The sequence below is a fragment of the Stomoxys calcitrans genome, chromosome 4 (genome assembly GCF_963082655.1).
Source record: "Stomoxys calcitrans chromosome 4, idStoCalc2.1, whole genome shotgun sequence".
In the NCBI taxonomy this organism is placed as follows: Eukaryota; Metazoa; Arthropoda; class Insecta; order Diptera; family Muscidae; genus Stomoxys; species Stomoxys calcitrans.
Window position 1 is genome coordinate 140632112 of NC_081555.1, and position 15172 is coordinate 140647283.

A 15172-nucleotide genomic window follows, 5' to 3' on the forward strand; every position below is an offset into this window, starting at 1 on the left:
ATCGGTTCAGATTTGAACATAGCTCCCATACAAACCGATCTGGCGATTTTACTTCTTGACCCTACCATAGTTTTTGTTCGATTTTGAAATTTTGCACATAGTGTTCTGTTATGACTTCCAACAACTGTGTCAAATACGATCCAAATCGGTCAAGAACCTAATGTAATTTTGCACATAGGACTCTGCTATGACTTCTAACAACGGAGCCAAGTACAGTCGAAATCGGTCAAAAACCTGATATAGCTCCCATATAAACCGATCTCCTGATTTGACTTCCTGAGCCACTGGAAGCCGCAATTTTTGTCCGATTTGGCTGAAATTTTCCACATAGTGATCAATTTTGACTTCCAACAACTGCCAAGTACGGTTAAAATTTGTGAATAACCTGATATAGATCTCATATAGACCGATGTTGGAAGTCATAACAAAGCACCTAATGCAAAATTTCAGCCAAATCGAATGAGAATAGCGCCACTAGAAGGCTCAAGAAGGTAAGATCCAAGATCAGTTTATGTGGCAGCTATATCATGTTATCAACCGATTTAAACCATACTTTGCTGGAAGTCATAACTAAACAGCTTATGCCAAATTTCAGTCAAATTGGATACGTTAGGCGCCCTCTAGTGGCTGAAGAAGTCAAGATCCAAGATCGGTTTATAAGGCAGCTATATCAGGTTGTCAACCGATTTAAACCATACTTGAAACAGTTGTTGAAAGTCATACCAAAACTACTTATGCCAAATTTCAGCCATATTGGATAAGAATTGCGCCATCTAGTAGTTCAAGAAGTCAAGATCCCAGATCGGTTTATATGGCAGCTATACCAGGTTATAAACTGGTTTAAACCATACTTTGCTGGAAGTCATAACGAAACATCTAACACCAAATTTCAGCCAAATTGGATAAGAATAGCGCCCTCTATTTGCTCAAGAAGTCAAGATCCAAGATCGGTTTAAATGGCAGCTATATCCACACACACACATCACCCACTCCATACATGTCACTCATCCCTGATCCGCATAGGAATGAACTTGTGTGAATTTAAAAAAAATCGAAATTGTTAGATTCCTAAAAAAAAAATTCCCTAAAAAGATAATTTTTGAACTTTGTTAAACTTTGATTTTTCCTGTCTCCAACCTAATCAATCTGCTCCTCTTATAATTATATCTATGATTATTTTTAGCTACAACTTCCATATCTTACTGATTAACAATTTATTAGAAATAATTGTGAAGCAAATTAAAAATTGTAAATAATTGTGGCCCTATCACAATTGAGCTACTCTTCTGCTCTCTCGGAAATGAATCAATCTTTGGCACGATAAGCCAAAATTATCTGTGACATGTCCAGACTGATATGATAATAAAAATGTTCATATCTGTGCCTGTGTAGGCTATCGTTTTTTCGACAAGATTTCTATAAAATATCATCAGTGTATGATAATTGGGAAAATTGCAGTAAGCAGTTTAGTATAACGAAATTTGTTGAGTGAAAACGACCACGTTAGTTTTTTATTGCCGTGGAATTAAATAGTGTTGCAATAAGCTTGAGGATATCTTCAATAAAGTCAGAAGTCAAAGTAGGTGGTTTAAAACAAAAATGTCACAAACAAGTAAACAAAATCCGCCTCCACCTGCTCCTCCAACGGTGATTTATGTCTCCGGGCCACAAACTGCAACTGATTCCAGTTGGCAAAATCAACCAACAATGAATTCAACAATGGCAGGTAATTAAAAGGACTTGAGTTTTGAACTGTGTTTTTCCGATAGTTGAAATACGGAACAAAAAAAAAATGACAAAACATTGGTCGATTGGTAGTTTGCCTTAACAAGTCCAAAAAATCCCCCAAATAAAATGTATGTTGATCTAAGACTTAACGCAAGATATATAGCGAAGAATACGGATAAAAAACCAAACAACACAGTGAACACAACTTCTTACTATTTTTTCCATCTTCAACAAAATCTGTATTGTCCCGGCCAGTATGTTGTGTTGAAAAGAGTGCAACAATTTGGGACTCAAATGAAAGTTAACAAATTTTCTGCCAATACGCAAAGTTGTCACGCTGCCCAAAAACATACCCCTATACTGGCCAGGACAATACAGATTTTGTTGAAGTTGGAAAAAATAGTAAAAAGTTGTGTTCACTGCATCGGTTTCGTGAATCCAATCGGTAAAGAATATTGACTATCGACAACCTTCCATATTGACCTAGTTCGACCTATGGAAATAATGAGCAAGGCATACAATCGTGTTTCGGTTGTGGTTGAAGCATTAACGAAATTTGTGTGGCTTTATTCAACAAAGTCGAAGGATACCAGCGCAGCCCAACTTTGCCTTGGGAGAGAAGCTGCCGTATTTGGAAACTCTATAAGGAATATAAACAAGTAAAAGCGTGCTAAGTTCGGCCGGGCCGAATCTTATGTACCCTCTACCATGGATCGCATTTGTCGAGCTCTTGTCACAGTATCTCTTTTTAGGCAAACAAATGATAAAAGAAAAGAATTGCTATGTTATTGGAACAATATCAAGTTATGGTTCATTTCGGAACATAATTGAACTGAATATTGGAGACCATAGTAGAAGTCATTGTGTAAAATTTCAGCCAAATCTAGTAAGAATTGCGCACTTTTGGAGCTGAAGAAGTAAAATTGGGAGATCGGTTAATAAGGGAGCTGTTTAAGGCTATAAACCGATGCATGCCATATTCGATACGAATGTTAAAGGTCATGAGAGAGGCCGTTGTACAAAATTTCAGCCACATCGGATAATACTTGCGTCCTTTAGAGGCTCAAGAAGTCAAGATCCCATATCAGTTTATATGGCAGCTATATCAGGTTATGGACCGATTTGAACTATTCTTAGCACAGTTGTTGAAAGTTAAAACAAAACATGTCCTGCAAAATTTCAGCTAAATCGGATAATAATTGGGCCCTCTAGTGGCTAAAGAACTCAAGACCCCAGATCGGTATATATGGCAGCTATATCAGGTTATGAACCGATTTGAACCATACTTAATACTGTTGTTGGAAATCATAACAAAACACATCATGCAATATTTCAGCCAAATCGGATAGGAATTGCTCCCTGTGGAGGCCCAAGAAGTCAAGACCCCAGATCGATTAATATGGCAGCTATATCTGGTTATGGACCGATTTTAACTATTCTTAACACAGTTGTTGGAAGTCATAATAAAACACGTCGTGCAAAATTTCAGCCAAATCGGATAGGAATTGCGCACTCTAGACGCTCAAGAAGTCAAGACCCCAGAGAGGTTTATATGACAGCTATATCAGGTTATGGACCGATTTCCATCATACTCGGCACAGTTGTTGGAAGTCCTAATAAAACATCTCATGCAAAATCGGATAAGAATTGTGCCCTCTTGCGGCTCAAGAAGTCAAGATCCCAGATCGGTTTATATGGCAGCTATATCAAAACGTGGACGGATATAGTCCCGTGGATCTAAATTTGAACCGATTTCTATGAAATTCACCAATAAAGTCGAGTCTTAAAGAGAATTCCTCGTGAAAAATTTCGTGAGTATCAGTTTTCAAAACAAACGAACATATATGTGGGAGCTATATCCAAATCTGAGCCGATTTTTTCTAATTTAAATAGGCTTCGTCTCTAGGGCAAAAAAAAAATGCTAGTGCCAAATTTGAAGACGGTCGGATGAAAATAGCGACCTTTACTCTGTACACAAACTAACTAACAAACTAAAGACGTTTGGAACTTTTTTACGATAAACAAATTACTTTTATCACAAAGTCTTTCTTTTGTTCTAACCGAGTGACTTTTCGATTCAACATATCAAATGTTAGCCGTTAACGTAGCATTATTTAATGTGTTGTAAATCCACGTTTTCACACAAAATATTTTTTTTACATCCTCCACCATAGGATGGGGGTATACTAATTTCTTCATTCCGTTTGTAACACCCCGCACTATGCGTCTAATACCCCATAAAGAATATATATCGTCATGACATTTTAAGTCGAGCTAGCCATGTCCATCCGTCTGTCCGTATATCCATCCATATGTCGAAAGCAGCCTAACTTTCAAAGGAGCAAAGCCAAGCGCTTAAAATTTTGATATAGACGCCATATAAGCCCATCATGGATCTTGACTTCTTGAGCCTCTACAGTGCTGCTCTGTAAATGAGCCTGATTTATCTGCTCTATAAACAGATCTTGGGTCGTGATTTCTTGAGCCTCTGGAGGCCGCAATTATTTCCGATTTGGCTGAAATTTTGCAGATGGTATTTTGGTATCATTTCCAACATCTGTGCAAAGTAAGATTTAAATCGGTTCATAACCTGATACAGCTGCCATATTAACCGATCTCCCGATTAGACTTACTTCTTGAGCTTCTAGAGGGCGCAATTCTTAACCGATTTGGCTGAAATTTTGCACTTATAGTTAAAGAATGAATGCTAAGAACTGTGCTAAATTTGTTTCGAACCGGTTTATAACCTGATATAGCTGCCATATAAACCGTGCTCGCGATTCGACTTCTCGGGCTTCTAGAGGGCGCAACTCCCATCCGATTTGGCGGAAATTTCGCACGTGATGTTTTGGTAAAACTTCCAACAAATGTGACGAATTGGTTGAAATTTTGCATAGATCGTTTGGGTATGACTTCCAACAAGTATGGTCTAAATCGGTTGATAACCTAATATCGCCTGAATTTACCTGAAATTTTGGAGGTGGTATTTTGCTATGACTCTTAACAGCCATGACAAGTACGGCCCAATAACTTGACGTTGCTCATATGTATATATTGAAAAAGTCATTCAAAGAACTTGACAAATGCGAACCATGTTAAAGGGGTATATAAGATTCGGTCCGGCCTAACTTAGCACGCCTTTTGTTTTTAGCGAGCAAAGAGCGGTCGGTGTGTTAAGCAGCTCGGTCGAGTGCGGATGTTAAGCCGGAAAGTGACAATGTTTCGCCTTCATTAAAAAATCCTGTTATGTCCAACGAAAAAAATCATTAGAGCAACAGACAAAGGGATGCCAGGTACAAAACAGTACAACAAGAACCCGCAATAGGGATGTATCCATCCCAAAGAAGGTTTTAAATGTGCGAAAACAACAACTGCCATAGGTAATTTTTTGTTTTATTTAAAGCAAAACGAAGGCAGCAGATCATATCAAACACCGAATAACGGGGCAACAAAATCTTTATATTTTTTACAAATACTTGGCGAAAATTCTCTTTCGAGAAATGACATATTTTTTTCATTTATGTAAACCACTGTGGTCCTTTTGCAATACCCAGTGACCGACATCAATAAGAAGTAACTTTTGCGTATACCTTCACTCGTACGAACGCCATCGTGATTTCTATAGAAGTGCGGATAAGCGAAAAGGAAATCGGATAAACAATTTGCTCTTTATGCCTTTAAGAGGCAAAGTCGGAATAATGGTCTATATGGGGGCCATACCGAAAGTTGCACCTGATAAAAAATACCACTGCCATTAACAAAATAGAACGGGACCGAAAACATAACTATACCAAGTTTCAGTCCGATAGCAGTATTTTTGAAAACAGTAGTGTAATTAGAGCAAACAGATAGACACAACATGAAATTTATTTCACAAAAGAAGCTACCTTCCGATTTGTACAATATTTGTGTAGACTCCAAAAGTCGGGATTTTCCATTTGGCAAACCTATTTTGCCACCGACTTTGAGATCTTTCCCTTTTTGTCCAAACTGTCGGTTCATGGTCGGCAGAATGGGCGGTGGAGTTAGTTTCCATTGTTTGATCAACAATACCGCATCGGCGAAATGCGGATGAGGGGTCGAGCTGCCTTCCACTTGCTTCTTGCAAAACACCCGTGTCGCCAATGTGCGTATGAGGAGTGCAGCTACGTCACACTTGCTCCTCGTAGCGAACCCATGTCGCCCCTAAGCGCTAATGAGGAGGCGAGCTTCATCAAATTTGCTAATTGTAACCAACCCGCGTCGCCAAAGTGCTGACTTCAAATCTAACCATGTCAAACTTGCTCCTCGTAATAATGCCTCGTCGTCGAAATGCAGACCAAAAGCTGAGCCGGGGTTTCAGATTTCCAGCTCATTCGTACTTCACATACCTTAGTACAGAAAGCGTAAGAGTTCAACTTTGGGGTGTACCCTTTTTGCTCAAACTGTAGTTCGCGTTCAGCAGAATAACATTACCGCTTTGCAGAAACGCTGACGAGGGGTCGAACTAAGTCACACTTCCTCCTAGTAACAAATCCGGGTCATTGAAGTGCTGACGCGGATTGAAACTCCGTCACATTTCTCCTCGGGGTACAGATTCAACCTCGTACGCCGAGGACTGTGGAACAGCGAAACGGTCGGTTGTACAACGAAAATCCTTCAGTGGGAACCGGATTGTGAGAAGATGAGACTTTTACTGAAAAGGAGTAAGAAGGAGGTCAGTATAGCTATCGGTATCGTAACAGGGCACATAGGACAACGACCTTAAAGTCTCCAGTCAAGCTTCAAATCTTTTCTACTTCAAAGCAATGACCAATTACAAAGTTAATACTTGGAATAGATTACTTTGTCTGGTTAATAATAAAGGCTGCTTTCCAGGTCACTAATTTTGAAATCTGTATTAACAGAGCTCCATTATAATCCTATTAAATTATTTCGATTTCATTACAGGTGCCATGATATTCTCTTCAGCAGGCATGAATATGGCCATGGGTTTGGGTTGGTCTGAAGCCAGTTTATATGCCTGGGTAAATCATTTTTGTTACTCCTGGTTTATTGGTGTCATAATTGGAACCATTTTAGCCATACCTTTAAGGCATTTCATGCCCAAGAGGTGGATCATGGTAAGTATGCATGAAAGAAAAAAATCATCCAAACAAAATAAAAGCGTCAACATTTCATTTTGCTTAAATTTCAGGCAAGTGCAGGAGTTCTTGTCCTAATTGGAGGCATACTTTTTACCAGCGTCCCTCAAAACTACGATGCTCTGTTGGCGGCACGTTACCTCAATGGCATTGCGGCAGGCCTAGCTTTTCTACCATTTCTGATGCATGTCAGTGAAATAGCTGTTGACTCTTATCGCGGCCGATGTCTGGCAACTGAGCAATATTACATAAGCTTTGGCATAGCCATACAAATGATTTACGCTTCCTATTGGACTTCGGGCATAAATTTTCCTGTGAATCGTCTACATGGCATATTTGATATAATCTTTGGCGTATTTACTGGCATCTTTCTTATATGGTTTGTGGAATCTCCCATTGATCAAATACGCAAAGGTGATGAGGCTGCAGCTTTAGGTTGTTTGTCACGTTTGCAAAGGCCTCAAGGGGTGACCGCCTACACCCGACTGCAGCTCGAGCAACTCAAATCCTATGTAAGAGAGCAGGAAAATTTAAGCATAGCTGAAAGCTTTCAACAGGGCTTAGTGCCCTTGATCAAAATGTTACTTGTCCGCAGTGTTATGTTGGCTTTCCTATATTCGCTAACACTGAATTTTACCCTCAAATATAGTGTCCTCATAAATGGGGATATATGGGCTCCTACTGTAGCTGGCGCGTGTCGAATTTTGGCCGGCATCATAGCCTATGTGTTGGCCGATAGCGGACTGGGACGTAAGCTGCCCTCAACAATTGCCGCCATTGTCATTGGCGGCCTGATGATTGGAGAGTCCACTTTTTTTGTAAATCTTGTCGATATGGTGAATATTACCGGTCTACATACAGCCATGGTAATGTTTATTGTGATCCAGGCATTTGTTGGATTCTTTACTCCATACACTTCAATCTATATGGGTGAAGCTTTTCCTTTGCGTGTTAAGTCATATCTTATAGCTTGTTGTGTGATTTTTGAACAAATCATTCAAATCATTTTGATAGAAACGCTAAGACTACCCTTGGGTAATGGTCTGATGGCTGAAGGTATTATTGTTGTCGTTGTTGGTTTCTTAATGATGCTAATCATGCCGGAGACTAGAAATACATCACTGACCGAAGCACAACAGCGTTTTAGAAGTTTATTTTATTTGAGAGCGCATTGAAATCGATATATTTGTATATTTATTTAAAATAAAATAGTGCATAAACTACACTGAAAAAAAACAATACAAATTTCTTTTTGATCTAAATGATGTGATTTGGAAAAAAATTATTTAAGGCTTAAAAATTGATATGAGGTAAGCAACAGAGAATGCATTATACTCGAGGAAGCAGTAAAATTGTGGAAGCGGTACAATCGCGAAACGATAACAATAAAAAGAAAAAAATTGCGAAAATTATTACATCGCGAAAACTATTAAATAGCGAAAACTTTAAAATCGCGAAAGCGATAAAATCGCGAAAGCGATAAAATCGCGAAAGCGATAAAATCGCGAAAGCGATAAAATCGCGAAAGCGATAAAATCGCGAAAGCGATAAAATCTCGAAAGCGATAAAATCGCGAAAGCGATAAAATCGCGAAAGCGATAAAATCGCGAAAGCGATAAAATCGCGAAAGCGATAAAATCGCGAAAGCGATAAAATCGCGAAAGCGATAAAATCGCGAAAGCGATAAAATCGCGAAAGCGATAAAATCGCGAAAGCGATAAAATCGCGAAAGCGATAAAATCGCAAAAGCGATAAAATCGCGAAAGCGATAAAATCGCGAAAGCGATAAAATCGCGAAAGCGATAAAATCGCGAAAGCGATAAAATCGCGAAAGCGATAAACTCCCGAAAGCGATAAAATTGCGAAAGCGATAAAATCGCGAAAGCGATAAAATCGCGAAAGCGATAAAATCGCGAAAGCGATAAAATCGCGAAAGCGATAAAATCGCGAAAGCGATAAAATCTCGAAAGCGATCAAATCGCGAAAGCGATCAAATCGCGAAAGCGATAAAATCGCGAAAGCGATAAAATCGCGAAAGCGATAAAATCGCGAAAGCGATCAAATCGCGAAAACGATAAAATCGCGAAAGCGATAAAATGGCGAAAGCGATCAAATCGCGAAAGCGATAAAATCGCAAAAGCGATCAAATAGCGAAGGTGAGGCTAACATCCGCTTACTATAAAATGTTGGTGGCGACATAATCATGAAAGCGCTAAAATTGCAGTCACTATCAAATCATGGAAACAATAAAATCTTGGAGGTGATAAAATTACGGCATCGGTAAAATCGAATATGGTTTACAATTGGGAAACCGATGGAATGATTGTTATACCTACCATCATAGGAGGGGGTATACTGATCTAGTCATTCCGTTTGTAACACCTCGAAATATTGATCTGCGACCCTGGACATTCTGATTCGATCTAGCCATGTCCGTCCGTCCGTCTGTCTCAATCACGATAGCGCTCGAACGCTAAAAACTACCCGATTGAAATTTTGCACAGATACTAAGTATTGATGTAGGTTGTTGTGGATTGCAAATGGGCCATATCGGTTCAAATTGGGATATAGCTCCCATACATACTTATCTCCCAATTTGACTTCTTGAGCCTCTGGAAGCCGCAATTTTTATCCGATTTGGCTGAAATTTTGCATGTAGTGCTCTGTTATGTTACTTTCAACATCTGCGTGACGTACGGTCCAAATCGGTCTATAACCTGGTATAGCTCCCATATAAACCGAGATCCCGATTTGACTTCTTCCGATTTGGCTGAAATTTTGCATGCACTATTCTGTTATGACTTCTAACAACTGTGCCAAGTACGGTCCAAATCGGTCTATAACCTGGTATATCTCCCATATAAACCGATCTCCCGATTTGACTTCTTGATCCCTTACAAGCCGCAATTTTTGTCAGATTTGGCTAAAATCAAAATCGATTTCAAAAACGCCAGATCTGGTTGCACCGATTTAAACCAAAATTGAATGCCACCTTATGGTACCCCAAAAACACAAAGTTTGAATAAAATTTTGGGGTCAAATAACCTGGGGGGACGCCCCTTCCCAAAACTCACCCGAACGTAATTTTTTACCGATTGGGACAATATGGGTATCAAATGAAAGGTATTTAAAAGTAGAGTACGAAATTGGCATAAAAACGTCACTCCAAGTGTCGTGAGGGACCCCCACCACCCAAAACCCCCCATCAGGACATATTCACCGATTGGGATAATATAAGACACAAATGAAAGGTATTTGGGAGTTAAATACGAGCATGGTATTGAAAATACGGTCCAAGTACTTAGGAGAATCAAAGTGGACCGATCGGGACAGTATGGGACTTAAGTAAAAGGTTTTCGGGAGTAGAATAGGAATATGGTGTAGAAAATTGGTATTCGAGAGTAGAGTACGAATATGATAATCGAATATTAAAAATTGTGTGTAATTACCAAGGGGGCCGCCTCAAAATCAAAACCGTCCCAAGTGGGCATATTAGACCATCATGACAATATGTGATTAAATAAAAGGTTTTCGGGACTCAATTACCTCACAAAATGTTAACCACGGCTATATGGGGTTCAATAAAAGAAATTTGGTTGTAGTTAAACAAATTGTGCTGGGGAGATACATGGTAAGTAAGAAACTTATTTTTCGCTTGGTGCCAATGAAGGTGCAGCAGAGCAGGCCGGCTACAGCTAGTTTCTCACAAAGGGGAGTCAGTCCAGCTAATCTGACCATAAGAATGAATATCACCAGAAAATTGAGGTTATTTATTGATTACTGAAATGAAATTGCTAGACAACAGATGGATTTGTACGTACGTGCCAGTACATTTCTGGCGTGGCTAATGTTTTCAAAACAGTAGTGTTGCTCTCGAACCTCTCTTAGATCGGGCGTAGTTGGGGAAAAAGCGACGTAGCGATGAAGTCCAGGAAGCCATAAAATCAGGAAAACAAAATCGCGGTGACCATAAATCCGATTGGGACCATAAATCCGATTCGGGAGCTATATCGGGTTATATACCGACTCAGTGCAGTTATGTTTAAGGTCATAAAAGAAGCCGTTGTAAAAAATTTCAGCCACATCGGATAAGAATAATTGGATAATAATAGAGGCTTAAGAAGTCAAGATCCGAGATAGGCTTAATAGGGAACACTTTATTCAAAATTTCAGCCAAATCGTACAATAATTGCGCCCTCTAGAGGATCAAAAATTCAAGATCCAAGATCGGTTTATATGGGAGCTATATCAGGTTATATACCGATTCAGACGATATTTAGGTATGTTTAAGGTCATAAAAGAAGTCGTTGTACAAAATATCAGCAACATCGGATAAGAGTAATTGCGCCCTCTAGAGGCTCAAGAAGTCAAGATCCGATATAGGGTTAATATGGGAACACTTTATGCAAAATTTCAGCCAAATTGTAAAATAATTGCACTCTCTAGAGAATCAAAAATTCAAGATCCAAGATCGGTTTATATGGGAGCTATATCAGGTTATATACCGATTCAGACGATATTTAGCTATGTTTAAGATCAGAAAAGAAGTCGTTGTACAAAATTTCAGCCACATCGGATAAGAATAATTGCGCCCCTAGAGGCTCAAAATGTCTTGGCTTCATTTTGCACAGTTGTTGGAAGTGGTTATAAAACAAATCATACTAAATTTTAGCCAAATCGGATAATATTAGCGCCCTCTTGAGGCTCAAGAAGTTGAGATCCGCGATCGGTTTTTATGGGAACAATATCAGATTATAAACCGACTCAGACGATATTAAGCAGTTATGTCTAAGGTCATAAAAGAATTCGTTGTACAAAATTTCAGCAACATCGGATTGGAATAATTTCGCCCCCTAGAGGCTCAAGAAGTCAAGCTTCGAGATAGGGTTGATATGGGTGCTACATTAGGTAATGGCCATACTTGGCACAGTCGTTGGAAAACACTTCATTGAAAATTGCACCCAAATTAAATAATAATTGCAACCCCTAGAGGCTGAAGAAATCAAGATTCGAGATCGGTTTATATGGGAGCAATAGATGATGAACCGATTCGGGCCACACTTCGCACAGTTGTTGGAAGTCGTAATAAAACACATCATGAACATTTCAGTCAAATCGGATAAGAATTGAGCCCTCTAGAGGCTCAAGAAGTGTAATCGGGAGATCAGTTTGTGTGGCAGCTATATCAGGCTTTCAACCGATTTTGACCGTACTTAACAAAGTTGTTGGAAGTCCCAGCAAAATCCTTCTACAAAATTTCAGTCAAATCCTTTTGCACTCTACAGGCTCATGAAGAATAATCGGGAGATCGGTTTTTTGGGTGTTATATCAGGTTATGAACCGATTTTGGAACAGTTGTTGGAAGGGAAAACAAAACACCTCGTACAAAATTTCAGACAAATTGGATAAGAATTGCGCCCTCGAGAGCCTCAAGAACCCAAGTTACAGGATCGGTTTATATGGCACCTAAATCAAAACATGGACCGATATAGCCCATTTACAATCTCAACCGACCTACATTTACAGGACTCCTAGGAGTCAATAAGTCAAATTAGGTGATCGATTAATATGACGGATATAGCAGGTTATAGACTGATTAAGACGATACCCGGCTCAGTTGTTGGAAGTCATTGCAAAACTTTAGACCATACTCTGCACAGTTGTTGAATATCACACTAATCGTTTTAAATCGGATAAGAATTGCGCCCTCTAAAAGCTCAAAAAGTCAAAACCCATGATCGGTTTATATGGCAGCTATATCAAAACATGGACCGATATGACCAATTTACAATCCCGTCTGGCCTACACTTTTAAAAATATTTGTGCAAAATTTCAAGCGTCTAGCTTTACGCCTTCGAAAGTTAGCGTGCTTTCGACAGACGGACGAAAGGACAAGGCTAGATCGACTTAAAACGGCATGAAGATCATGAATATAAATTCTTTATGGGGTCTTCGACGAATATTTTGTGGTGTTACAAATGGAATGACGAAATTAGTAAACCCCATCCTATGATGGAGTGTATAATAACATCAAGCAACCGATACAATATTGCAGGCTATAAAATTATGCAAACGCTTTAATCATGGAATCATGGACAAAAACGCTCCCGTAAATGATTCACTAAAAGAAGAAATGGTCTAAATGATAAGAAGCAAAAGCTATAAATTGTAAAAAGCGTTCAATTTTCGAAAATCCAAAATGCTCCAGTAAATGATTCATGCCTAGAAGCGATAATACTGCGGGAGGAATAAAATTTTAAGACTTCTAAAATCACGAAAGAAAAAACAATACTAAAATGTACCAAACCAAATCAATATCGCATATAAAAAATATTGATAAAGTAATAAAATTGGGAATCGATTGAAAGATAAATTACTTTGTTTTATTTTCGATCTATTCGGTGCAAATCAGATGAACTGAACAGGTTTTGGGAGCAAAGTTGTACTGAATAGTTATCGATATCATGCGATAACGATTGATGTTGACGCGACATCTACTGATCTTCAACAACAACAACAATACCGAACGCCATCTACGCATTTTAGCTGAACTAATCCAAGTCATGTCCATCCAATAGCTAACTCATCTGGAACAAGTCTGTCTATCCACAACAATAAAATTTTATTCACATGTTTATATTTGGCGTTTTTCTGATTTTTAAGTACCCCCATAATAGGAGGAACTTGAACAAATGATTTGCAACTTATACTATGGCAGTAAAACCTAGCATATTTTACGAAAGCAATAAAATTGCGATAAAATCTGAAAAATTAAATAGCAAATCTATAGGCAAATTGCTGATGCAATCAAATAGCAAAAACGATATTATCACTAAAGCGATAAATTGACAGAAGCGTTTTAGATTTAGGACGAAACGCTCTTGCGCACGATAAATTCATAGAAACAATAAATTCACCATGAAGTCTCAGGACCAATAAAATCATAAAAGAAAAAATTTGCTAAATCAATAAAAGAGCCAAAAATCTAAAAAAAAAACTCAAAATGAAAATGGCTGAACCGATTTTCTTGATTTTCACAGATTGTGTAGGAGCACCACCCAAAACTAAAAGTGGACCGATCGGGACAATGTGGTACTCAAATGAAACGAATATCTTTCATTTGAGTCCCGTATTAGAGTATTAATTTAATAATAAACATTGGGTCCAGATACTTAGAGCGCCGTCATCCCAAAACTCCCTCAAATATACATATTTCACGATAATGGTTTGAAGGGGTAGATTACGTATATGGTCAGGAAGAGGTAATAGGCTATAGAATTTGTTGATATCGTAAGGTGGCGGACCCTCCATCTTAACCCAAATGCACCACCAAACATAAAAGTGGTCCGATCGAGACAATATGAGACTTAAATGAAAGGTATTCGGGAGTAGAGTATTAATTTGATAATAATTTGGTACCTAGAGGGCCGCCTCGACCTAAAACCCCATCAAATTGGCATATTGGATGATAATGGCAATATAGGCCTCAAATGAAAGGTATTAGGGAGTACATGGGAGAATATGGTCCGGAAGGATATCGGAAGGGGGAAGTCATAACAGTATAGGACTCCAAGACCCCACCCCCAAATATTTGCTAATTATGGCTATATGGGATACAAATAAAGGGTATAGTGTTTGGGAATGAATAAATAAATTGTTCTGGGCAGATATATATGGTTTTGTTTTTCTTGGTTATGTGCAACAGGGAAACACCCCAACATTCTACAAACGGAACCAGAATTGGTAATAGGCAAAATGCTTGTAAGGATTGAAGTCTTAGAGTCATGTTTGAAGTCTTGGAAAGTCTCCACCCAATGTCCGTTTTCCGATCATTTCAGAATAGATATTCAGGTTGGGCACGGGGGAGAAGGAAGGAAGCTGTATAGAAATCTGAGGAAGACTAGGTGGGATAGTTTCAGGGAACATATGCGAAGGCCCACAAGCAATAATCATCAATCGCACAAGCGAAAAAATCGTACGAGCGTTTAAATCGAGTAAGAAGAACCAATCATGGTGGACACTGGTACTAATGCTACAATACAATACCACAACCAAACAAGCGACAGAATTGCACAAACGTTAAAATCTCACAAGCAAGAAAATCGCACAAGCGAAAAATAGCAGGAACGATAAAATGGCACAAGTGATTAACACCAAACGCATAAGCGACAAATTTCACAAGCGATAACATCACACAAGCGACAACATCGCACTAGCGAAAAAATCGCACTAGCGATAAATTCCACAAATCGCATAAGCGACATCTCGCACAAGAGATAAATTCCACAAAACGCACTAGCGATAAGACCGCACCAGCGATA

General features: G+C 38.9%; 1 protein-coding gene across 1 annotated transcript; it reads left to right on the forward strand.

The window, feature by feature from the left end:
- Window positions 1–1463: 1463 nt before the first annotated feature.
- On the forward strand, window positions 1464–8026 carry LOC106088514 (uncharacterized). Its single transcript, XM_013254075.2, has 3 exons — window positions 1464–1726; window positions 6658–6830; window positions 6905–8026. Exons 1-3 carry the CDS (start codon window positions 1600–1602, stop codon window positions 8024–8026), a joined length of 1422 nt encoding a protein of 473 aa, XP_013109529.1. The 5' UTR covers window positions 1464–1599.
- The last annotated feature ends 7146 nt before the right edge of the window (window positions 8027–15172 follow it).

Excerpts from the sequence above, each read along its gene's own strand:
- LOC106088514 (XM_013254075.2), top strand. The coding sequence starts at position 1,600 with ATGTCACAAACAAGTAAACAAAATCCGCCTCCACCTGCTCCTCCAACG. Across the intron at positions 1,727-6,657 it reads AATGAATTCAACAATGGCAG|GTGCCATGATATTCTCTTCA; the intron begins GTAATTAAAAGG and ends ATTTCATTACAG. Across the intron at positions 6,831-6,904 it reads TGCCCAAGAGGTGGATCATG|GCAAGTGCAGGAGTTCTTGT; the intron begins GTAAGTATGCAT and ends CTTAAATTTCAG.